Genomic DNA, 26,085 nt, shown 5'->3' with positions numbered 1-26,085 from the left:
TAGCTCTTCTCAGAAGAGGGCAAACCAGCTTACTTCTTGGAACTTCTAGACAAATTCTCTGGCCTTTTGGTTCTCTTTCTCATTCATCTTCTTTGTCCCTCTCATTTGGGCTTCAAATCTGAGGTTTCCAAGTTGTAACTACATTTAAGAAATGGCCAGCCTCCTAGATAATTGTGCCGCTATAAGAAGGGTGGTTGCCTCTGGAAGGTCTCAGACTCGTAAGTTTCTCTTTCCTGTTTTAAGTCAATGCACTGTTGTTCTAATTGTTTCATTTGTCATATTAAATACACTGTAATTATTTGAAAGTGGATTTGTTTATGGCTTGGAATTGTCTGTGCCCGTCATTAGAATACAGAACTCCAGTTTGTTCTTTATTCAAAGACAGATCTTGTAGAGTTCTTATTATTGTTGTATTTAGAAGTAGCCCCACCAACAGTGTTCTGGCCTGGAGAATTCCATGGACTGTATATGGGGTCGCAAAGAGTCGGACACAACTGAGTGACTTTCATTTTCACCAACAGTCATGGTTTCAGTAACAAGAAAGATTTGAATTTGATATGTTTGACTGACATCATTTTGTGAATGGAAATAATGTCAAAGCTGTGTAACTGCAGCGACTAACTGCCCTGGTTTGTAGGGGCCTGAGGTGGTTCCCAGAATGTGGGATTTTGTGTGAAGATGGAATGGTCTTGGGCAAGCCAGGAGAAGTTGATCACCCTATTAATGCTTAGTGACATGCTTAATTCTCTCCCAAACCCTCCTCACAAAAACCACTAAGAAACAGGCATTATTCCCCCTTTCAGATAAGGGAGCTAAGATTCAGAGGTTAAAGCAATGTCTTGTACAGCTTGTTGTTTAGTTGCTAAGCCATGTCCAACTCTTTTGTGACCCTGTGGACTGTAGCCTGCCAGTCTCTTAAGCCAACTAACAGCAAAGCCTCATGCCAAATCCAGGTCTATCTGGCCCCCAAAGCTTGTCCTTTGAACATCTTCATTGTCAGGCTTTTGATCCACAGATTTAAGAAATTACCCCATGGACTTCCCTGGTTGTCCAGAGGCTGGGACTTAGGGCTCCCAATGCAGGCGGCAGGTTCAATCCCTAGTCAGGGAACTAGATCCCACCTGCCTCAACTGCTGCTGTTAAGATTCCATGTGCCACCACAAAGACAGAAGACTCAGCACAACCAAATAATATTTTTTTTAATTGCTCCAGTGTACTTGAGATGCAAACCATACATATTCTGCAGTTTTTCGGGGAATGACTGTTTTGTAGCCTTTAGCTCTTAAACAGGCTGAAAAACTAACGATCATCCAACTATTAAATGTTTGCTTGGATTTTTTTAAACTTACGAAGGCAGGCTGAACCATGGAGCAAGAGCACTTTCTGTGTAGAATTTTTAATAACTTTGTGAAACCTTGCCAATAACTCTAAAGAAAAGCAGTTCTACAGTTCAGAAAGTTTACATTTCCATTCTGGAAAGCTCTCTTACTGCCTACTGGTTTGATGGGAATGCCGCCCTCCACTTGGCTCATTTCAAATAAGGCCTCTGTGTCTCTCCTCCATGCCGCAGTCCTCTAAGCTTTTATGCAATAACACCCAAAATGGAAATCAGATGGAATCAGCCTCATAATCACTACCGTTATATTTTGGAAACAAAAATGGTTGTGGGACTGTATGGGTTTTCTGCTTTTAGGGAAAAAATAAACACATAAAAGTCACTGCTAGGCCATAGTGCCAATTCAGGCTTGGAGGAGCTAAGTAAAAAGTGAAAGCATTAGTCGCTCAATTGTATCTGACTCTTTGCGACCCCATGGGCTGTAGCCCACCAGGCTCTTCTGTCCATGGAATTCTCCAGGCAAGAATACTGGACTGGGTAGCCATTCCCCTCTCCAGGGGATCTTCCCAACCCAGGGATCAAACCTGGGTCTCCTGCATTGCAGGCAAATTCTTTACCATCTGAGCCACCAGGGAAGCCCCAAGTACAAGACTAAATTCTTAGACAGTACTGACTACTGATCATTAAAGAAAGGGTACATTCTCAGATATGTGGTGCTTATTCATTCATTCACCCATTTATTCAACCAAAGTTAAATTGAAGGTCTTCTATGTCTCAGACTATGCTAGGTGCTGGGAACTTGATGAGGAAAACAATGATATCCTGTCTCATGAAATCAATGAATAAGGCTTAAGTTGCATATAGTCAAAAGGATCGGTAAGCATCCCTCAAATTACCCATGAAGTATTATCTTAGGTCAGGTTCCCTGGAAGCAGAGCTTGACATGAGGATTCTTGTGCAAGTAAAGCATAATCTTTACTGTGAGTAAAAAGCATAGTCTCAGGTGAAACCCTGAAGGTGGTGGGATGCAGGGTGGGGCAGAGGACCAAGTTCTGCAAATACTGAGCTCAGCTGAAGAGTTGTGGTTGCAGCCTCAGCCTGACCCCTCAGGGAGCTCCAGAGTGTGAATGGCATCCTGGATTTATACCCCCTTGAGGCAAAAGGGTCAGTCTTTATATTCCCCATAATCAGGCATTAGCTTTGGGCTACCTCTAGAAATTCAGGTATAACCTGTTTGGTATTTCTGGGTGAGGTGGCTCCAGTCAGATGAGGGCAATTCTCAAAAGAAGGGTGCAGCTCTGAGTGATTAGCAGCCAGAACTCAAAACAGTTGAGGGATGGAGGCACCAGCCAAGTAGAGAGCATCTGAGAGCAGCATCGCCAGCAGCCACTACACAGGATTTATGCAACGTGTTCAGTTCAGTTCAGTCACTCAGTCGTGTCTGACTCTTTGCGACCCCATGAATCGCAGCACGCCAGGCCTCCCTGTCCATCACCAACTCCTGGAGTCCACTCAAACTCATGTCCATCGAGTCGGTGATGCCATCCAACCATTTCATCCTGTCGTCCCCTTCTCCTCCTGCCTTCAATCTTTCCCAGCATCAGGGTCTTTTCAAATGAGTCAGTTCTTCGCATTAGGTGGCCAAAGTATTGGAATTTAAGCTTCAACATCAGGCCTTCCAGTGAACATTCAGGACTGATCTCCTTTAGGATGAACTGGTTGGATCTCCTTGTAGTCCAAGGGACTCTCAATAGTCTTTTCCAACACCACAGTTCAAAAGCATCAATTCTTTGGCGCTCAGCTTTCTTTATAGTCCAACTCTCACATCCATACACAACTACTGGAAAAACCATAACTTTGACTAGACGGACCTTTGTTGGCAAAGTAATGTCTCTGCTTTTTAATATGCTGTCTGGGTTGGTCATAACTTTTCTTCCAAGGAGTAAGCATCTGTTAGAAACCTGCATTTCATCTGTTTAAATACAACAGGGCAGTTATTATCCAGTGAGGCAACAGGCCACCACTTCTCAGGATGCACTGCAAATGAAATCATTGGCTTATGTTCAGGGACCATGTTGTATGAAAAAGAGGCTTCTATCTACACTAGACTCACACCCAGAATGGGGAGATGCTCATGCCGTGAGAGATGCTCTCACACATCTGAGACTTGTTTTCCAGGAAACCAGCTCTGAGATGTCATCCTATGGGATGTTCTTTGGGAAGTCAGCGCTGCAGGAGAGGGGGCTGGAAGCAGGAGTGGGGCAGAGGAAGTGGAGCCACCGTGCGGCTCTGACCACAGCCTCCACGACCCCACCCCACGAGGAGCCCTGGAGCTAAATGGCTGGTCAGGGCTGGCCTGCTTTGGGTCAGATAGCTAGGCGTTTATACCCCTGCGGCACCCTCTCGTTGGGCCACCTCAGGGAAGGAGGGCCTGGGGTGAGGGGACTTTCTGCAGCTGAGGCCTCCCTGAAGAGACAGCTGGAGGCTGTTTGATGGCTGCACTCTCTGCAGCTGGGCAGAGGGTCTCCCTGGCGTGGGGGGTGGGGGCACACACATCTCTGTCCAACATGGTGACGACTTGGGAGGCCAGTCTGTTGCTCACTTGACGCAGGTGATCACTAAGAAGAATAGGCACAGAATTACCCTCCCCCAGACCCCCGACTGGTTAAGATTGTCTTCTCTTGAGGGGAAATGTGAGGATTGTGCACATATGCTTTAGGAATCTACAATTTAGTCAGTGCCTTAGTATTTAATATGAATTCTGGATTTTCATCATTGGTGTGTCTTCGCTTAGAAGTGGATAATCTACAGATTTAGAGAACACACTTGTGGTTACCAGTGCAGACAGGTAATGAGGAAGGGGGGCAATAATAGGGTTTTGGGGGAAAAATGATTATTGTAGGATTATATGAAATCATGTGTATGAAACTTTCGAAAATGAGCTCCTTGGACAGCGAGGAGATCCAACCAGAGCATCCTAAAGGAGATCAGTCCTGGGTCTGATGGACTGATGCTGAAGCTGAAACTCCAATACTTTGGCCACCTGATGCAAAGAGCTGACTCATTTGAAAAGACCTTGATGCTGGGAAGATTGAGGACAGGAGGAGAAGGGGATGACAGAGGATGAGATGGTTGGATGGTATCACCGACTCAATGGACATGAGTTTGAGTAAACTCTGGGAGTTGGTAATGGACGGGGAGGCCTGGCATGCTGCAGTTCATGGGATTGCAAAGAGTCAGACACGACTGAGTGACTGAACTGAGCTGATGGAATTTAAAGAATCTTTCATTTAATTAAACAATTGAAGAAAAAAAGAAGTGGATAATTTATCCTATTTTCTACTTATAATTCTTACCAGGTCTTTTTTTTTTTTTTTTTCTTTTCTCATTTTGGTTAGTGACAGGCATTGTATCTTATATTCATTACCTTAGTTAGTGCTTATAATCACCTTATGAGTTAGGTACTATTATTATCTTCCATCTTACAGATGAGGAAACTCATCTAAGGGTTAGAGAGGTTAGGAAAAAACTTGTCTACAGTGAAATTATAAAGTCAGTGCTCAAACCAAAGTCTGTCTGACTCCAGAGCTCAAACCCATAGCTATTCCACCAAAGCCAACTGCGAAATCTCTCACATTGCCCTTTGATGGACCTTTGCTAATTGTTTCATTCATTCCTTCAACACTGCTTTGCCAAGCATCTCTTATGCCAAGCTCTGCACTAGGGTGGTAAAAGAGATTCAACAGAGCAGCCTATGAAAAGGAATATATGTGCACGTGTCCTTATGAGTTATTCTTCCTGCCTATGTGTGTATGTGTGTGTGTGTAACAACTTCAAGAGATTAATGCCAGTATGAGGACCTTTGGATATTTCCTAGTAACTCAATTCACTGCATTAAACTTTTTAACAGGCTAAAAGGGACACTAAGCGGACGTCTGCAAAAGAAGTCACCATTAATGTCGCAGACAGCATCCGACAGGTGGACAGAAGTCGAAGAATCACAAAGAACTGCATCAACTAGCAGAGTGTTCCACCAGCTGAAGGGCAGAGGGACTTCCTTCGTACCCTTCACATCCTGGATATCGTCAAGGAACCTTGAAGAAGAGATTGCCCTTGCTGTGTGGGAGCACGGCCAAGGGCTTTGGGATGCTGTCTTCGCCTGTTGAGACATTCTCAGCCTCCTGTATATCACATAAATGCACTGGCACAGTATTCCCATAGGGTAATAAACCACAAATATGTGTTCAGTTTGCCTCTTGTAACTCCTGCAGTGTGGTCTGATAGAAAAATGGTGAGCAAAAGCCACGGGCCAGTTTAGGGAACAGAAAAGTAGGAGGGGTGGGTTTCTGGCTGAGTCAGTTCTGTGCTCTCCTGGCCACGGTAGTATGCCCTGCTTAAGGCCAACTTATTCCTTCATTCTTCCTTTTTTAAAAATACTACTATCACAAAGCTTACTTAAAAGCTGGCTTTCACCCAACTTTCTTGAATGAGGAATCAAGAAACAGGAAAACTGTTACTCTTGTTTCCTTAGCTCAGCATGAGACAGATTCAGATCCAATTTTATATGAACCAACCCCACCAACAGCCAGCGTGTCCCCAGGAGGCCTGGGTGATACAGTCACACCCATTTCTCTCTCACCTGTCTTCAGCATCCCCCCAAGCCGGGGTCCACATCAGCCTCTGAACAACAATGTTACAATTTTGGTCACTTCAGATGCCCTCAGGGCTCTGCAGATGTTGCATTTTTCCAGTTTTTCACTTAGCTTGTTTTTTTGAGTATTTTTTCCCCCCAGTAAGACCTTTGGCCCAATCAAAGAGTGGGCTCACAAGAGGGAGAAAATCTGGGACCTTTTGGCTTCCCTTAGGCCTCTTTGCATAGCTCAGGATTGTGTCATTTGGTATCTGCAAAGAAATCCTTTTAGGAAGTTAGTACCTGGTTGGTGTGAAGTCACATGCGCTTTAGATCAACATGTACTCTGTTAGAAGTCAAGTAGCTGAGGGGGTAAATTAAAAAAAATTTTTTTTTGATAGGAATAAAATTTTCTAGCATTTCTTTAAACATGTTAAGTGGATGTATTTTCCTCCAAAATAATGTAGCCTGATTTTTAAAGGACTGTCAACATGCCTGAGGTTGGGAAAGGCAGGACTAAAGTTGTACTGAATGATACCAATAAACTCCGTGTTTAGCAGAAATGTGCAGTCTGATGGTGTATGTTTATCTAACATAGTCCAGAGAATTGACACGAGCTGGCTAAAAATTCAGATCCTTGGCCACCTTACCTGCCAGCTATGTTATTCCTCAAACACAAGCAGGCAGTGTCCTTCCTTCCTTCAGTGGATTGTATATTTATTCACTAAACATTAAATGACAACGCTGTGTAAGGCAGATGCTGAGAGATTTAGAGTCTGGCCAGTCACTGCTGTGGCCTTCCCAGGTGGCGCTAGTGGTAAAGAACCCACTTGCCAATGCAGAAGATGAAGAGACACAGGTTCAATCCCTGGGTGGGGAAGAGCTCCTGGAGAAAAAAAAAATGGCAACCCACTCCAGTATTCTATCCTGGAGAATCCCATGGACAGAGGAGCCTGGTAGGCTGTGGTCCATAGGGTCACAAAGAGTCAGACACAACTGAAGTGACTTAGCACACACGCACGGAGTCGCGGTTGTATATCCTGAATCTGACAGTGAACTTAATAAGTAGGAGGCTGGTTTAGACACTGAGATATATGTGGTGTGAATTGCTCTGTGAAATATATAACCTCACTTTTATAGTCAAGCTAGGTTTCTCCCAAACTCCAGATCTGGGCTTCCTTCTGATCACTCTACAAGACTCCATCATTCACAAAACTACAGTTTTCCCAAGTCTTTATCATTTTGTGATTCTTTGAGAAAGGGCTTTTAGAGAACTTCAGGTTCTGAAACTTTTAGAAATAATAATAAAGCAAAACCTGTGACTCTGGCGTCCCCTCTGGCATTACTCAGCAGGAGCCACCCACTGCCAAAGCTTGGCGTTCGTCCACCCACTGCCAAAGCTTGGCGTTCGTCCACCCACTGCCAAAGCTTGGCGTTTGTCCACCCACTGCATCGACCTTGCAGATTCAAGGGCTGATGCGCTGTGTTTCTGTGCAAGGTGCTCCTGCACCAGTCACCCTGCCAGTCGCCAGCTAAGCCCCCTTCCTCTTTGCAACCTTGTTTTTTGCGTCACTTAACTATTGTACCTTGTTTGGAATTTATTAACTTGAGAGGGTGTCTCTGGTTTATCTAGAAACTGTTTCCACTTCTGGGGGAGAGGGGAATGAAGGGCATTACATGATCTTTCTGGCTCCAGAACAATCTGGATCTCACCCAAGACCAGAAGTTAAACCTTGTTACTGGAAATGCATCTGGCAACTTTTTCAGGCATCTGTGATTCAGGAAGATTCTTACTGTCCTATTACTGTAACACTTTCTATTGCAAAGTTTGTGTCAATAAAGTCATGGATTTCAAACACATGGACTGTTACAGAGAATCTTTACTAGAATCCTAAATTTGTGTACATAGCTGCTTAGTTATCTTGTTTCTTTTAAACAAAGGGCTTGGGGCTTCCCTGGTGGCTCGGTGGTAAAGAATCCGCCTGCCAGTGCAGGAGACCTGGGTTCAATCCCTGATCCGGGAAGATCCCACATGCCTCGGAGCAACCAAGCCTGGCAGCCCAACTCCTGAGCCCACGTGCCACAACTACGGAAGTCTGAACACTCTAGATCTCGTGCGGTGCAATAAGAGAAGCCTCTGCAATGAGAAGCCCTCGCGCCGCAACTAGAGAGTGGCCCCTGCTTTCCACAGCTAGAGAAAGCCCCCACGCAGCAAGGAAGAGACAGCCCAGCCAAATAAATAAATTATATTTTAAAATAAATAAACAATGGGCTTTTACATAAGTGATACCCGAGGGTCCTCCCCAAATCCTCGTGAAACAGGTAAGGGGAACACTGTTCCCATTTACAGTTTAAAAAGTACTGTTCAGCCAGTACGTGGCAGAACAAGGATTCAAGTGAGGAAGTTTGCCTGCAGATCCAGTGGTTTTCCTACCCTTATCACAGGAGGGATTTCCCAGCTGGAAGGTCTAGCATGGCTAGGAGATGGACTTGGAAGGGAAAGACTTGATGGACATCGCAGGTCATTATTCCCAGCCAAACTTAATTCTAAATAATATACTAACTTTCTATCTTCTTTGAAAACTTGGAAGATCTTTCATCCCTGGGTCCTTATTGTCACTCACATACAGTCAGCTGGAGTTGATACGGTTGTGTTAACTGAAGTTGGGGGTCTCCAGCTTGTGAGGGTCCCCACCACTCACTGTGGCCAACACATTGCAGCTTCCCCATTTGTTACCTGCTTGAGCTCCGAGACATTTGTGTTTGCAACCCCTGCTCCAAATTGTATTTCCAGTGTATTGTTTTCATGTTCTTTTCAGGAGTCATCAAAATATACAAGGTCCCACCATTCTGGGAAATCAATCTTAGGAAAATTTTCTGAGTAGGCAAACTCCGAACATGATTTAATTTTTAAAATTCTGTATTCACTTCCTCTTTCATTTACTCCATAGGAATTTCTCAAGAAGCTTCAATGTGTTCAAAGTTGAGATACAGTGAGGAATAAAACAGACTTGGCCTTTGCCCTTGTGGAGCTGGTGTTCTAATAGAGAAAACAGACAATGATGACATAAAGAAATGATCACAATAACTTAAGACAGTGATGAATGCTGAAAAGAAGACAGGAGTTAACAGGAGAATGGATTGGAAGGAGGCAGAAATGGAAGCAGGGACCATTCAGGAAGCCCTGCAGCAGCCTTGGAGAGAGATGCAAGGAGCAGAGGAATGGTTTTGAAGATGGGTAGAAGTGAATGGATGCTGAGAACATTTCAGAAATAGAAACATTAAGATTTGCTCAGGGACTGGTTGTAGGAAATGAAGAGAAGGGGGAAATCAGTGTGATTCCTAAGTTTTTTGTTTGATCAACAGGGTTTTGGTCAAGTAGTGTATAGACGAAGTGAAGAAATTTGTTTGGGTCTCCTTGAAGGGGCAGGTGGTTCTCTCAGCTGGGTTGTATTTCCCAGGCTCCCTTGCTGTGAGTTCCTAAACCATCTCAGCAGTTCTGCAAATCAACAAGACTTTTCTTCAGGGAAGAGTGAAGATTGGAGAACAGTTCAGGAAAAGTCCACCAAAAGCCTCGTTATAGGTCCTCTTGCTTTTCACTTGGATAGCAGTGCAGTACACAGAATTTTTAAAATGGTTGTTTGTGCCTTGGAACATGAATATGAGCCATATAGTAGACTAAAACCAGGTTTGTTTTTGGCTTAATTTTGAATCTCTGGCAAGTTGATTAGAATGAGGCTTCCCTAGTAGCTCAGACAGTAAAGCATCTCCCCTGCAATGCAGGAGACCTGGGTTCAATCCCTGGGTCGGGAAGATCCCCTGGAGAAGGAAATGGCAACCTACTCCAGTATTCTTGCCTGGAGAACTCCATGAACAGAGGAGCCTAGAGGGCTATTGTCCATGGGTTTGCAAAGAGTCGGACACGACTGAACGACTAACACACACAAATTACTTCAGATTGTTCCCTAAAACCATCCCCCATGGAAGACCATAAAAGCCAGCATCAGAAGAGGTGTATACTTCATTCTTTTAGAAACATGGAACAATGAGAAGATTCTGACACAATCAGACAACGGATCACCCAGATTTTAATCCAGCAGAGAGCTAAGCACTCGTTGCCAGAGTGAGCGTTGCAGTTTTAATTTCTTAGCTAGACCTTCTCCATATAGAACTTCATGTTAAAAGGAAAAGGGGTGGATAACATTGCCCTTTCTGATCCAAATAGCCCTTTACATAACATTGCCAGGCAGATGGCCGAAAATTTGTTCACTTTTTAGGTTTTATTTTTTATCCAGAGAATGTCTCCCTCTGTTTTAATAGATAAATTAGTGATAGGATGGCGTGTGAAACAAGGGGCTGCAGCCAGCCAGCCAGGAAAAGCTTCAGGTGCATGAGACATCCTAACATGGCATCTAACAGCTTTGAGTCCTGAGGCAAGTGGTGGAGCCTTGCAGAGGAAATAACATCTTTTTGAGAGTGTGTTGTGAGGATTTACATAACACACGTAGATAAAATACTGTGTGCCACGTGATAATAATTATGGCCCCATACCAGGTATAGTGCTTGATACACCAAAAACACACGATTTGTAATCAGTCAACCCCTCCCTGCTTACAGATAAAAGGAATGGGGACCAGAAAGTCAAAGGCCACACAGCTACTAAATAGCAGACCTGGGACTTGAACCTGTGTCTGCCTGTCTACGAAAACCCCTGCCCAGGCCACTGCTCCTTGAGTAAGTACCTAGAATGTGTTCATTTCCTTCCTGTCATGAGGGATGGCAAGTGACTTCACAGCCCCTTTTATAGCATCAGTGTCTCAGCACCTCAGCGTTGTCCATGTTAATGCCAGGATCAATGACAGCAGAAATTTCTGTGAAATTTCCGCTTTATTTCTTTTAAACTTTTTTCCTTAACAATAGCAAAGGCAGTAACCATCTTTCAGTTGTGCCATGATATTAAAATTCCTCTGAAGTAATACTAGTAAATTTGGGGGTCTTTCTTCAATGTATTGCAAACCTAAGTATTATATAATAGATCTATCATAGGAATCACTGTTTGTTCCAGAACGGGAAAATGAAGACCTGGAGTAGCTGGGTCCCTAGAGAGCGGCAATGTGTCTTGTAAAAAGAAATGAGAATGAATAGACTCAGTATCTAGTTTAAAAAAATTTGTCAGGTGGAAAGAACTGTGATTGCTTAGCACTGACAATTCACAATATGTCTCCACATTAGAATCTCCTAAGATGTTTTAAAGACTATTTGAGCCTGGCCCCTCCCCTAGAGAGTCTGACTTTGGTTTAGGGTGCAACCTGAACATCAAGGCATTTCAAAACTTCCAGGAGGACTTTAATGCACATTTAGGATCGAGAGCCAGTGCCTTGGCAGATCACAGACGGAGTTAGTGTCTTCAAAACTCTGTCAGTCGTGTCCAACTCTGTTGACCCCACGGATTGGGGCCCACCAGGTTCCTCTGTCCATGGGATTTCCCAGGCAAGAATACTGAAGTGTGTAGCCATTCCCTTCTTCAGGGGATCTTCCCGACCTAGGGATTGAACCCAGGTCTCCTGCATTGCAGGTAGATTCTTTACTGTCTGAGCCATGAGAGGGTCTTAAATCAGACCCTTGGGTTTGGATCCTGATTTCACCAATTACTAGGTTTGTGACCTTGGGTAAGTCATTTACCCTGTTTGCCTGTTTATAAAAGGAGGCCAAGAGTGTCTCATGGTGTAACCAACCAGGGTTCTTGGCCTCCTTAAAAATAGAAATTGATGAGGCCAGACAAGAAATTCAGACAAGGCTTTATTGGGGCTCCTGCTTCAGCAGGGAGGAGAGAAAACAAATAACAGGTTGCTTTGCTCACTCCCTGAGTGAGGGCAAGCTGGTCCCTTAAGTGGGGTGAGAGAGGGAGTGGATTATTGGGTCGGCTTGGAGGGGTAGCTTAGGTGGTCTGCCCGCCCTCTCAGTGGTGGTGGTGTGTTCAGGGTGCATGCCTAGCACCCTGCTTTTGCTCTCAGCTCATCAGAAGTGGCAGTTGGATGTTTGGTCTTTTTGTATCTTTTTGCTCATAATTTAGGAAAACTGTGCATGCACACAGTTATTCTTATCCTTAAAGTTTCTTTGTATCTTGTTGCTCAAGCAGACATTTGCCCAGAGGCAAGCACTGCTGCAAGGGACCCCAGGTCCCATGTTTCAGGTCCCAGCCTGACTCAATGATAGCAGAAGGATTTAGTAACGATGTGTATCTAAAGCACTTAGCACAGTGCCCAGCAATGAAGATGCACACAAGGTTGTTTCTTACTGTTGAACTGTTACCCAGCCCTGAAATTTCCAGGATATGGGCAAGGTTTGGCATATAAAATTCAGCTCTTAAGGGTAAATGTACCAGAGAACTGGCTCCTTACTTGAGTAATTTGTTTATGCACCACAAATGTATCTTTTTTCCAAGATAAGCACTTCTTATCCAATACAGAATGTACTGTAGGCATCATGAGATGGAAGACAGCAACCATTCTCACAAATGGTTTCTCATGAAACCTTCCTAAGAAGCTTGGGTATTGGGCAGGTGCATGGACCCAGGATAATGCAGAGGAAGAAAGCTTGCCTAGTTATTAGTAGTTTGGGGTTCTAGAAACTTTATATTGTCCCTTTAAACATGTCTGCGATTTTGTTGGCAAGTTCTCCGGAGGGTCGCTGTCCCCAAATTGGTAACTAGGAACTAAGACATGATTTTAGATGTAAAGGAGTTCCACATGAGGAGTGGTGCAGCCATGGATGTGCGGTTTCCACGGTTTTCTCTTCCACAGTTTTCCGTATTGTCCAGCAGCTGGCATCAAATATGCGAAGCTGTTCTCTAGAAAGGCAGAATGCCCAGTTCCAGCACTTTGGACAAAACTGGCCACATCCCTTGAAGACCCAGTGAGGACCTATTTGGCTCTATGCATCTGTTTAAGACATCCTAGCTTTCTCCCTGGCTGTCACAACTAGGAAAGACTCAAAGAAATATGTATATTCAAATACATCACTTGAATGAGCACAGAAAATCAAATCCTTTAAAAGAAAAGGGAAAAAAATGAAAAGATCCTTCCAAAGCAGCTTTGAAAACTCCTAAAGAAGAATAGAGTCAGTTCATCTACCATTTCTTGAGCAAAATCAAGGCTAATGTTTAAAACATGGGAATGCCTCTGAACAAAACAGATGGAGTAGATGAGACTGGTCACCCTATACTTACTATTGAAGATCTGGTCACATTTTATAGCTCCAGGCCGAGGGCCTGGGAAACAGACAGACCCAGGCTCAGCTCCAGGCTGGGCTGCTAGTCGGTGTGAATAGCTGGGTGGCAACGTGGCTCCTGGGACATGATCACAATATGGCTTTATTTTTGTCTCTAAATTAGGTTTTCACCTGATGTTTCCAGCAGCTCTTAAGACCTTTCAGCGTACTCTTAGGTAGCAGAAAGCCCTATATCACTGAACGTTTACAAACAGGCAACCTCTCTCAATTCAGAAATCAGAATGGCAAGTTCTATGAATGTATCAACTCATCAGCCTGCACTCAAATTTCTCCCTGCCTTATGCTTTGTTAGGGCCTGCAGGAAGTGGCCACGCTCCCGGGGGAGGGGTTCTGAGCAGCTTACCATCCCTTCTCTGCTTACCCCCTCCATCTTCCATTCTGGAATTTTGCCAAAGAATAAGAGGAAAGGATACCCACTCTGGTATTCTTGGGCTTCCCTGGTGGCTCAGCTGGTAAAGAATCCGCCTGCAATGTGGGAGACCTGGGTTCGATCCCTGGTTCAGAAAGATCCCTTGGAGAAGGAAAGGCTACCCACTCCAGTATTCTGGCCTAGAGAATTCCATGGACTGTAGAGTCCATGGGGTCACAAAGAATTAGACATGACTGAGCCACCTTCACTTTCACTTTCAAGAGGAAAGGAATCAAGAGTTCTTACTTGACAGTTAGAAGCTTACTTCCAGTTGTCAGGGTCTTCGGACACTGAATTCTTTTTTTTTTTTTCATTTATTTTTATTAGTTGGAGGCTAATTACTTCACAACATTGCAGTGGGTTTTGTCATACACTGACATGAATCAGCCATGGAGTTACATGTATTCCCCATCCTGATCCCCCCTCCCACCTCCCTCTCTATTTGTTTCCTTGTTGTTTTTCCCTGAGTACTTCTCTGTGTCTCCATAAACCCCCTTGCTGGGCCTCTCGAGCTGCCACTCTTGTGCTGGGGGCTGTGTGGCTGCCTTTCCCCGCTCTGCCCCTGATTCCAGGGCTCTCCTCCATACAGACGCCTTCTGTTGTAGCCCATGACCCTCCCAAGCTGTTCTCCCGGGCAGGGGTCCAAAGGGCTCCAGTCCAGCCCTCGCTCCCCAGGCAGCATCTGCCCTGTACAGGACACCTGGTCACTGCAGCTCTCTCTACCGAGGAGACACCTTAGGTGACACCAGAGTGACCAGAAGAAGCCAGCCGCCTGGAGATCAGGGCGGAGAGGAGTCCAGGCAAAGTGAAGGACAAGTGCAAAGGCTCTAGGTGCGACTGGAGCCGAGGGAGGGAGATGAGATGAGATAAGAGAGCCAGGCCGGGGCCAGGTCTGGAAAGCCTCATGGGCCTTGGCAAGGAATTGGGGGTTATCTTTCAAAGCCCCCCTCCCCCTGGCTACTGATTGGAGAAGTAGACGGATGTGGTTACACTTTTGAGGTCGAGCCCCCGGAATTTGGTTTTAGGCCTAGATTTGTGTCAGAGAACAAGTGAGGAGATCAAAGATGATTCCTAGATTTGGGGACAAGTTGATCACCTTATTCCTAAACTAACAGTCTTCTAGACGTTTTCTTCTTTGGTGACACAAGTGTTTACAGTCGGTGACCTTGTTTATTCTTGTCTTCAAAGGAAGATTATTTTCATTTTGCTCAATTTTTTATGTCAACTGGAATATATTCATTTTGAAGGAGATTTAGCTTTTCCTGAGAGGAAATTAGGGAGCAGGAAAGAGAATCTTTGTGATGGTTCAGTTCAGTTCAGTTCAGTCGCTCAGTTGTGTCCGACTCTTTGCGACCCCATGAATCGCAGCACGCCAGGCCTGCCTGTCCATCGTAGCACATGATTAACGCTCAGGACGATGTTGAAATCTAAGCTGGTGAGAGAGGGCAGAAGAGAATCAAGTTCCCCACACGGAGCTCAGCCTCTGCCCCGGCTAAGCTGCTCTGTCTGACCAGCGACTCTATACAGCTGTGACATTTTTTCTCTCCCATCCTCTTGTCTTTATTTCTCCCTTCATAATAACCATTTCCTAGTTCTGTAAATTTGTCCTCATTAATGTGCCTTGCATGCAACAATCAATGGATGACTCTTCTCCAAATGCTCAAATCAGACACTCTGGAGTCACCTCTGACTATTCCCTCTCCTTCTGTTGTCAAATTTCGCTTCAGACACTTCTACCTGCTTCACATTTGCCTTTTCTACTCCTTAGCCCCAGGCCACCAAATCTGGATCTCTGCAAGTCTCCTTACCTCTCTGCCTCCCACGTTGCCTCTAATCTAGATCCTACACTGCTAACAAAATTATCTTTCAAAAATGCAAGTCTGATTAAAGCACTTGCTGCCCTCAAGGGACTGTAGTAAAGCTAAGCTGACTAAACAGTTGTTTGAACATCTGGCTCCTTCCATCATCGTCAGTCAGTTTCTACATTCAGATCAGAAAGTCTTTCTGCCTCTTCTCACTGGGAAGGTGGGCCATGATGAGCTTATGTTTGAGATGCTTCATTTGTGGGAGTGACTCAGTGGGTCAATGCAGAGGAAGCATCCTTCATTTGCTCTCAGCTGCTGTCCCTGGCTTTAGTCCGACTCATACCTTGTAACACAGTGAATGTCCCAAGTTCTGAGGTGAGGGGACTTGGTACAATTCCATGTCTGCCACTTTCTGTCTTTCTTTTTAAAATATTTATTAATTTGACTGCACCAGCTCTTAGTTGCAGCATGTGGGATCTAGTTCCCTGACCAGGGAATGAACCCAGGCCCCCTGCATTGGGAGCATGGAGTCTTAGCCACTGGACCACCAGGGAAGACCCCATGTCTGCTCCTTCCAATCCACTCGACTGTGGGCAAGTCATTTAATCTGTCCAAACCTCATTTGCCTCATCTGTAAAACAGATGCACTCAGTAAGTAAACATTAGTTCAATGTGAACCTTCCCTGCTACTGAATTTTCAGTAGCTCTCATTGCCAGACTTAAGAATGAACTTCTTGGTCTGGCTGGTTTTTAGAGCCTTCACTGTCTCTGCAGTTCTGACCAACTTGCACATATTTTGTGCTCCCCATCAGGCTACTTGCAGCCCTCTGAATGCCTAGCCTTCTGCCTTTGATCCAGATCTCCACTGGAGCCTCCCTCTCCACTGCTGTGGGAATCCTTCTTACCTTCTGAGGGTCAGTTCCAGGGCTACCTCATTCCTCAGTGAAAATTTTTAATCCTCTTAAACCAATGTAATCCCTCGCTACTCTGAGAGCCTCAGCTTTATCTCTGTAGCTTTTGGAACCAGTCTATCCATGTTAGAAGTGCTCCTGTGCTTGTCTGTGAAGTCATCTGGACACCTATTTCATCAAAAGGGACTCAGCTTCATAGAACACACTCTGCTGAGCGTTTGCTATGCGACAGCATGCTGTGGTGGTGGTTTAGTCACTAAGTCGTGTCTGACTCTTTGCGACCCCATGGACTGTAGCCTGCCAGGCTCCTCTGTCCATGGGATTCTCCAGGCAAGAATACTGGAGTGGGTTGCCATTTCTGTGTCCAGGTTATCTTCCCAACCCAGGAATCGAACCAGGGTCTCCTGCATTGCAGGCTGATTCTTTACCGACTGAGCTACAAGGGAAGCCTGGCACCATACTAGAGCATCCATATTTTAGAGTACACATCTAACAACATTCTTCTGAGGTGTTTTTCAATATTGCAAATTACTCGGATTTTCTGTTCCATGTACTTTTTTATGTGCTTGTTCTTTGATGGTGGCTATCAGTAAGAAGTTTACAACTTTTTTTTTTTTCCAGGCAAGGCTTTACTGGGGCCCCTGCTGCAGCAGAGGGGGAGGAATTTTACAAATTTAAGGAACAAAACAATATTTGAAAATATCTAATGGAAGAAGATAACTTTTGTTTTTTTATTTTGGCAAGAGATAATTTGTCTAAGATACTCCAGCTATTCGTTGTTGCTCTAAACTCCTGTTTTGTCCACCTAAGTGAAAATGGCCCTGAAATTGTTCTCTGAATGCCTTGAAGTAAAAGTTGTGAAGGAAGATGCTGCTACCCAGGCCACCAGGAAGCCACAAAAGGTTTGCAGGCAAGACCATAACTCACACTCCACGATACCTACATTTTTGAGGATTCAATGTGACCTTCCATGGCAGTAGGGATAAAGAATTCAGTGGCAGAGGACTGAGGAAGAGCAGGTTAGGGAAGAGAGATGGAAAGAAAGAGTATGATTTGTTGCTCGAGATAAATCCAGTCATGTGACAATAGTGCAAATCCACATAATAGATTCGATGTATGGATGAAATGCTGGTGCTGGATACTCCAAGTGAGTTACTGATGTTTAAAATGTGAGGGAAATCGCACATTGAGAATTGATGACATATGGAAAGCAAAGCACTGAGAACAGTGTATGACACATCATAGGTGCTGATTAAGCCTTCGCTGTGATCATTGCCTTCACCCTCCTCCTCACCATCCTACTAGCCTGGATTTCATTACCTATGACAGTATGTAGTCCCAGGCTAAGCCATTCCTATGGTGCTTTTCTTACTTTCCCCTCCAATAGCCAATGAGCTTCTCCTAATAGGTATTATATTTATCCCAATATTTCCCAAAATGGTTCCAAAAAGTGTTCATCAGTTCCCATGACCATGAGACAATATTGGATTCACAGTAAATACTCAATACATAATTGTTAGTTAACATTTCAAAATCTCATCTCAATATACAGTTACTGTATTTTGTGACCCAAAAGTCAGGATACATCATTATAAACATGATCTGACAATGGGCCAGAACATTTAGAACTGAGATGTCCCCAAATCATCCTGATTACATACTGTGCTTTAGATAGTTATTGGACGTGACCAAGATTTGTCAAGTCTCCCTTGTCAGTAAAGAATCTGCCTGCAATGAAGGAGACCAGGGTTTGATTCCTGGGTTGGGAAGATCCCCTGAAGAAGGAAATGGCAACACACTCCAGTATTCTTGCCTGGAGAATTCCATGGACATAGGAGCCTAGTGGACTACAGTTCATGGGGTCGCAAGAATTGGACACAACTTAGCAACTAAACCACCACCAAGCTTTGTCATCAAAATTGCTTCCTAATCAAATTCTGCCCTAGGAACCACATAAGGTGCCTCTAGCTGGAGGGACTTCTCTGGTGGCCCAGTGGTTAAGAATCCATTTTGTAATGAAGGGGACTTGGGTTCAAATCCTTGGTCAGGCAAGTAAGTTTCCACTTGCCTCGGAGCTACTGAGTCCTCACACCACAACTAGAGAGTCTGTGCCCTGCAAAGAACGATCCCACATGTCTGGGTGCTGTAACTAAGACCTGATACAGCCAAACATATATATATATATATATATATATATATATACACACACAGTATGTAATCAGGATGATTTGGGGACATCTCAGTTCTAAATGTTCTGGCCCATTGTCAGATCATATTTATAATGATGTATCCTGACTTTTGGGTCACAACATACAGTAACTGTATATTGAGATTATACACACACACACACACACACACACACACACACACACACACACACACACACACACACATATATATCCTCTTGATGAAAGTCCTCATCGATTCCTTGTTTATGCAGTTGGATGCCTGCTTTCCTCCTACTTGTCTGCTTCCTAGTGTATCTGCTCTCAAACAGCCTCTCTACCTGCCAGTAATCCAGAGCTTTATGAGAATAGTGTCAGTCCGATCTTTTGCTTCTAGTTAAGCCCCACTGAGAAAAGAGATGACCCCTCATCACTGGCTGAAGAATGTGTTCTTCAACCTTCTCAGAACTCTAATTGCTAGAGTTGTATCACCCTGAATCCAAGGCTATATATGAATGTTAATACCTGATGTTTATTGAGCCAGTTTATTTACTAGTGCCAGGCACTATGTAAGCACACTACACTCATTATCTCACTTCTCAAAATAATTCTTGGAGGGAGAGTCTCTTATTATCTCCCTATGGCTGACACTGTGGAATGGCTACTCCAAAGTAATTTACATCCCTTTCCTTTTCCATGAGTGAAATGCTGGTTTGAGGATGAGGGTACAGCAGCTGTTTTGCGACCATGAGGCAACAAGCACGAAGACAGAGGCCTCCATGCTAAGGATATCAAAGCAGAACGACAGAGTGAGCCTGAACCCGGACAACACTCATTAATAGCTTTACTGGCTTTTGGATGGTCCAATCCTGGAGTTGTTATATCAGAAAAATAAATACCCAGCAACTCTGACAAATTTTTTTTGTTCATGTAGCCAAACATATTTCTAATTATGTACTTGTTTTATAAATGCAGAAACTAAAGTGCAGTGGGTTTGGGTAACTTTTTCAAAGTCATACAACCAGTAGGTATCAGAGACAGGATTTGTACCCAAATCTGCCCAACATCAAAGTACATGCTCTTAATCACAAAAGTAACTGCCCTACCTTTGCATCATTGGATTTCTATCAGTTTACTTCCAAACCACACGTCACAGAACTTGGACCCACAGAACGAAAGTGAACCTCAGAAGAAAAGCTTCCAAAAATGAGAGCCACTGTATTGTATATTCTTTTTTGTTTTCTTTAGACTCACATTGCATATCTACATATCAAAGTTTGCAAGAAATTCTGCAACAAAGAAATCTACTTGACTTTGATTAACTCATTTGAGCCTGGAATACTTTTTTTTTTTTAGTGACATTTCTAATATGCTCAGAACCTTACTCCCTAGAATATCAATTCAGAAGGTCATTTGCAGAATTTTAACTATTTCCTCAGCTTTGATTTAATGTAAAACAAAGTGAGTCGTAAACAGTTTGTTACTTTGTGAATACTGTTGAGGGTTTTGTCTATCACGCAACTCAGGGCCCCTTAAAAAATTCCCAAAGATAAATTTCTCTGAGCATCTGGTTCCAGGATAAAATATGCACCTCCTGAGGAAGTTGTCTGCTTCCTTTTTTCTAATAATGAGGATTATGTGACTTACTGTGCCTTTTCTTTTGCTTTGCCTTTCCGGAAGCTCAAAGACAAAAGGGACAATTGCTGGCTCAGGATCCTGGGTTTTATATGTTTAAGTTTTCTTTTATCTGATCTTGATTTTTCTCCTTATTTTCCTTGATCCTGATTCTGTATTTGAATTTTATTGGTAATACTGTGTACATTCTTGTGAGTGGTGTCATATTCTTTGTGGACTGGGGCAGAATGTATAATAATTAAACAAAAATCAGGAATGCCCTGAAAAAATATATCATGTGGCCACCTTCTCTACATGGTCGCACTACAGGTGCCTGATCAAAGAATCAAGTTAATTAATGTTAATTGATAGTATAAAATTTAAAGTGAGGACTTCCCTGGTGGTCCAGTGGCTAAGACTCCACACGCCCATTGTAGAAGGCAAAAAAGTTTGATCCCTGGTCGGGGAATTGAGATCCTGCATGCCAAGAGGTGTAGTCAAAAAAATATAATAATGATAAATTAAAAAACAAATAAATAATAAAAAATGAAACACCACACAAAAAAACTTGAAGTTAGGTCTTATAAATATCTAATAAAAGGAAAGGGAGTAGATCTTCAAAGGGGAATATATTCTTGGAGATGAAACATAAATATCTTTACTTTCATTTGACTATATCCTAATACAAATTGAATATTTATTGGAATTAATTCTACTTTTCTAGATTCCCGAGCTAAATCAACATCCATTCCATCAACTTAGTTAACCAAATTAATTACAACCTTGCAGACAAATTAAGAATGACAGACATGCTCTGTGATACATATCTATTTCAGGAAACTTAATTTAGTTAACCATGGTTGAATAACCATTACTTCCTTAAGAAGGCACAGAATTTGCTACACTCATCAACACAGAGGAGCTGCAGTTATTCATGAGTTATTCATGAGGTTGGTGTCATTCATTGAAGGGGCAACCTGACAAGCCCCAGATCAATAAAAAAAGTTAACTAAGGGTTTACTGTGAAATTCTGCAGGAGATACAAAGAAATATGATACAGATATTGACTCCTCAACTCTTGAGGGGAAAACTCTTAGGCTTGAGTAGCAGCAGCTGCAAGTGATAGCTCAGAATATGCTATCTGCAGACATGTGTTTTCAACCAAACTCCTGTAGAGATGGACATTGTCAAGTTTATTGAAAAAATTTCGGACATTGTCACATTTATTGAAAATCTTTCATCTCTCTCTATGGCATCTCTTAGATCCATAAAGCTCTAAATTTTAGGCTTTAACCCAAGGCATGGTGGCTATTTGGATAAATTTCATGTATGAAGGTAACATTTGGAAATATTATTAACATTTGCTTCTTTCTTTCTATTCCTTCAGGCAGCAAGATGTCCTCTGCATGGCTCTTAGGAAAAGATTGTTATAAGATAGATGCAAAGAAGCAAAAGGAATCTGATTTTAGCTTTTAAGTTTCTATATAGACCTTTGAAATGCATGACAGAAAAAATAGCTTGAAAAGGGTTTTCAAGAATAAAAACCAAGGCAGTTGTTAGAGTTAGTTAAGCTACATGAAATAGAAAATGAAACTTTGTAAATATAGAAATTTATTTCTCTCTTATAAAAGCAGTCTGGTAGTGTAGGACTGGTACTGTTATCAGATTCTCAGACTTCATCTATGTTTTAGTTCCCTCCTAGTCCTTGTTTCTTACAGTTGCAGGATTACCTCCTGGTACAAGATGGTTGCTAGAGTTCCAACCATTATATCCACATGTGAGGAAATAGGAACTAGGGAAAGGCAAACAATATCCCTTCCCACTGAGTCAAAACACAAACCATCTCAGAAGTCCCATGCAACTCTTAGGCTTATATATCATTTGCCAGGATTTAATCACACAGCCATGCTTAGCTGCAAGGGAGCCTGGAAAAATATAATCTTTGTAGGGCACAAAACTGACCTAAATAAAATAACACTGAGAGGGAACTAGAAAGGGAGAATGGATAAAAGCTTGCAAATAGCAATCTCTGCCACATTCCTGAAGAACTCAAGGTGTAAGTTGAAACCATAAATATATAGAGAGATTTATATTGATTATACAAAAATGAGTTTTTCCCACTCCAGATGAGATGAAACATCCTTTGGACTGGGTGATGAGGGGAGGAACACCTGAGGGAGGCCAGCAGGCCTGAAGATGCTTTGAGACTTTGATGAGAGGGATGCAGGGTGACCTTCTGGGACCGACCACCAGAGACCAGATGGAGAACCCAGATGTCCTAGATATTTCCTGCAGGGATGAGGTACATCTCTATAGACGCCATCAGGAAACTATGCCTCCCCTCCTCGCAACACTGTGGCTCTGTGAACGCTTTCCGGGATTTAGACCTAATCCAGGGAATGGGGTGGTGGGGAAAACCATAAACTGACTGAAAAGCACCACCTGCTTTAAATGAGAAAACTCTGATCTGACTAAGTCTTTCTTTAAAATGGTGAGGATTACTTTCTGCTATCAGGCAGAACGGGGACATGAGATAAAAATTAAGCTCAGTTAGAGAAAAAGAAAGGAGTGTATGACTTGTGAAAACTCATCGGCCACACACGCGTTCAGTTTGTCATATCTCACTCTCAGCAGTCATTCAGCTCAGAAATGTTGGACCTTGTTTCTTCATCAGTGCCTGAAAAGTAGCGACAAAGGAGTGTTTTGCTGTTTCAACTGAAGTTATTTTGAGAGAGCAGGATTTCACTGTTACATTACTTCAATGCCACATTGTTATACTGTGCCTCCTATCTATGACTCACAAACACCCTCCCCATCCCCCATCTACAAGTGGCTCCACAGATGGCCTGAGATGTATTTCTCTAATGTGAGCTGGCATCGAAGGTGACCAGTTTGTTCTGGCTTGCCCAGGGTTCTTTGGGTTTTAGCAATAGCAGTCCTGTGTCCTGGGAATCCTTTCCATAGTCCCTGGGAAACCAGGAGGGTGGGTCGCCCTTGCGTCAGAATCACCCGGAGGACTAGTTAAGCAAGATTCCTGGGCTACCCCAGAGCTTCTAACTCAGTAGGGATGGGGGTAGAGGCCCAAGATTTTGCACTTGTAACAAGCTCCCAGGGATCTGAGGCTACACGTCTGTGGACCGTGTTGTACTAACAGTCCGGTCAGTTTTTTTCCCAACGTTACCATAATAAAACAATGATGTTGTCCCATATACTTAATCAATGATAAATTCATGTCAAATGCTTTGACTGAGAGCTTAGCTTTTTCTCCTCTTTTACAGCAATTCCCTGGCCATGTCAGTTCTGAGCTAGAGCTCATCCTTGAGGGGCTTAGCCTAGAATCTGCCCTTCCAGCCCTTCCAGAAGTTCTGAAAGTGAAAGTCACTCAATTGTGTCTGACTCTTTGTGATCCCATGGACTATACAGTCCATGGAATTCTCTAGGCCAGAATAGCTGGAGTGGGTAGCCATTCCCTTCTCCAGGAGATCTTCCCAACCCAGGGATCGAACCCAGGTCTCCCACATCACAGGCGGATTCTTTACCAGCTGAGCCACCAGGGAAGCTTGAGAATACTGGAGTCGGAAGCCTATCCCTTCTCCAACGGATCTTCCTGATGCAGGAATCAAACCTCCATCTCCTGTATCGCAGGCGGATTCTTTACCACCATGCATGTAAACAACCGCCACCCCACAGGACAGTCTATATGTTTCCTCTCGTTACACTGACATGTGAAGTGAGGTAAAGTGAAAGTCACTCAGTTGTGTCCAACTCTTTGCGACCCCCGTGGGATTCTCCAGGCCAGAATATTGGAGTAGGTAGCCTTTCCCTTCTCCAGGGGATCTTCCCAACCCAGGGATCAAACCCAACCCAGGTCTCCCTCATTGCAGGCAGATTCTTCACCAGCTGAGCCGCAAGGGAAGCTCAATTTTTAATATTAAATCCCTGTCTGCTAAAACCAATGAAAGTGTGTCCTGTTTACCTGTAACTGAATCCCGACTGATAAATCCTAGGACACTGGATCACAGAGTCTGAGAAATGGTAAAGGAAGTGGGAAAAGAGTCTGCATATCTCAGGGACCAGGAGAGAAAGAAAAGGAGAAATTTCCCATGGGTGCAAAAGCCTGTCTGGACAAAGATGCTCTTGTACACCTCAGCCATTTACAAGCAAGACACTTATAAACAACTGTAAACTCTATCAATACATTCCTGAATAGTTGCTAATCAGCAGAGAAATGACGTCATCTTCCTTTCCATCATAACAATAAGCCTGGCTCTAACTGTATACAACAGAAGCAAAGTCTGATTCTCTAACAGATGGAAATAAACAGACTTTAAACTCATGGTGATCTTCCTAGCCACCCCCCGACACAATGTCTCGCCCTAATGAATTTCAAACTGAAACACTAGACATAGTAAAGCCACCTGAGCCTTGGGAAGATTGCCAGAATCAGAGACCCAGGTCCTGCCATCCTGAGAGGTTTAAGACAATCTAGAAGAACGGAGTCTTCAAATTCTCACACATCTTCAAAGAAATCAACTTCAAAGCCATTCCTTTTGAATTTTTGTTTAAGCCTTTAAAAATGAATTCACTATGTAAGGTAGAAAAGGAAAAGAGATGGCAGGCTAAGGTCACTAATTTGCTAAATCAAGCATGGAGGGAGGAAAGTAAACCGTGAAATCTCAATGTAGGCAGCCCTTGATATGAACTCAGACATGCCCATTAAATTCTTTAAATTGGATTATGCATGTGTAAGGAACCAGTGTTAGATATTAAAGTTAATATTTCTTGTGATTTACCAGCACTTCTGCTAAGAAGTAAGCTGGTTAGCACACACAGATAAGCCCCAGCCATTGGCAGAGGCATGGACACTCGTGGGGAAGTGCCACACATTGTTTTTTCCATTTTATTTATTTATTTAAAAATTTTGTTTTGTTTTCCAGCTTTATTGAGATATGGCTGGCATACAACATTGTGTCAGTTTAAGGTGTACAATGTGATAATTTGATACACCTATACATATTGCAAAATGACCACAATAAATTTAGTGAACACCTCCATCACTTTATATAATTACCATTTTGTGTGGGTGTGGTGAGAACACTTAAGAACTATCTACTCTCATAGCAACTTTCCAGTATATAATACAATACTGTTAACCATAGGCATAATGCCATATCCATTAGATCCTGGAAGTTCTGTATATTTCATTAACCTGATTCTCATGCCTTTGTAGGCACTTTATACCACCAGTTTTGATTCATTTTAAAAATTATTTTCTGACTTGCAAAAGAAGTAGAATTCAGCCTCTTTATGTAAATGTGATTACTATTCTGTAAGGTCCCATTCTTAGAAGACCAAAGAATTCACATCATCCTCTTTTTCATCCTCTCAAAACTTGGCTTCTTATCCCAATAGCAACTTTTCACCCACAGGGCTATATTAAAAGGTTGCAGTTTTTTATATTTTTACTTTTGCTTTTCTCTTCTGCTGTACTTGCAGTAAACTTCCTATGATAATTTTACCCATTCTTTGGAAGGCATTTTATATACAACAGCTCATCAAGTTATGGGGGAAGAGCAAAATTTTGGGTGGGTGGATATTTAATGACTTGCTTCTCTACTCCTGCACATCTCTGATCCTTCCTCAACATAGGAGCAGGGACTTTGTGAAATTTAAATCTGATCATATCTCTCCTGCTTAAAATCTGTCAGTGGTTTTCCATTGCACTCAAAATAAAAACAAATTCCTTTATGTGGCCTATAATATCAGACCTTTCTCTACAGTTTTTTAAGTTGATAATTGTAAAACTCTTAGAATTGTGCTTAAAACAACTATACTCAAAAAAAATTAATTTTTAAAAAAGATGAAGAAACAAACAAACAAAAAAGAACTCTGCAAACACGTGGTGCCCAGGGAATCTCAGCCACC

The 26,085-nt window shown here is 43.0% G+C and overlaps 1 protein-coding gene across 1 annotated transcript in view; it reads left to right on the top strand.

Moving 5' to 3' along the window:
- BAALC (BAALC binder of MAP3K1 and KLF4) overlaps positions 1 to 6,529 on the top strand; it is an 85,166-nt gene extending 78,637 nt beyond the window's left edge. Inside the window, exon 3 of the mRNA XM_043484010.1 lies at positions 5,247 to 6,529. Coding sequence (XP_043339945.1) covers positions 5,247 to 5,357 — 111 coding nt within the window. The 3' untranslated portion in view covers positions 5,358 to 6,529. The remainder of the gene's footprint in view (positions 1 to 5,246) is intronic.
- The last annotated feature ends 19,556 nt before the right edge of the window (positions 6,530 to 26,085 follow it).

Source organism: Cervus canadensis, chromosome 12 (assembly GCF_019320065.1).
Source record: "Cervus canadensis isolate Bull #8, Minnesota chromosome 12, ASM1932006v1, whole genome shotgun sequence".
In the NCBI taxonomy this organism is placed as follows: Eukaryota; Metazoa; Chordata; class Mammalia; order Artiodactyla; family Cervidae; genus Cervus; species Cervus canadensis.
This window is presented reverse-complemented; position numbering and strand designations above follow the sequence as displayed.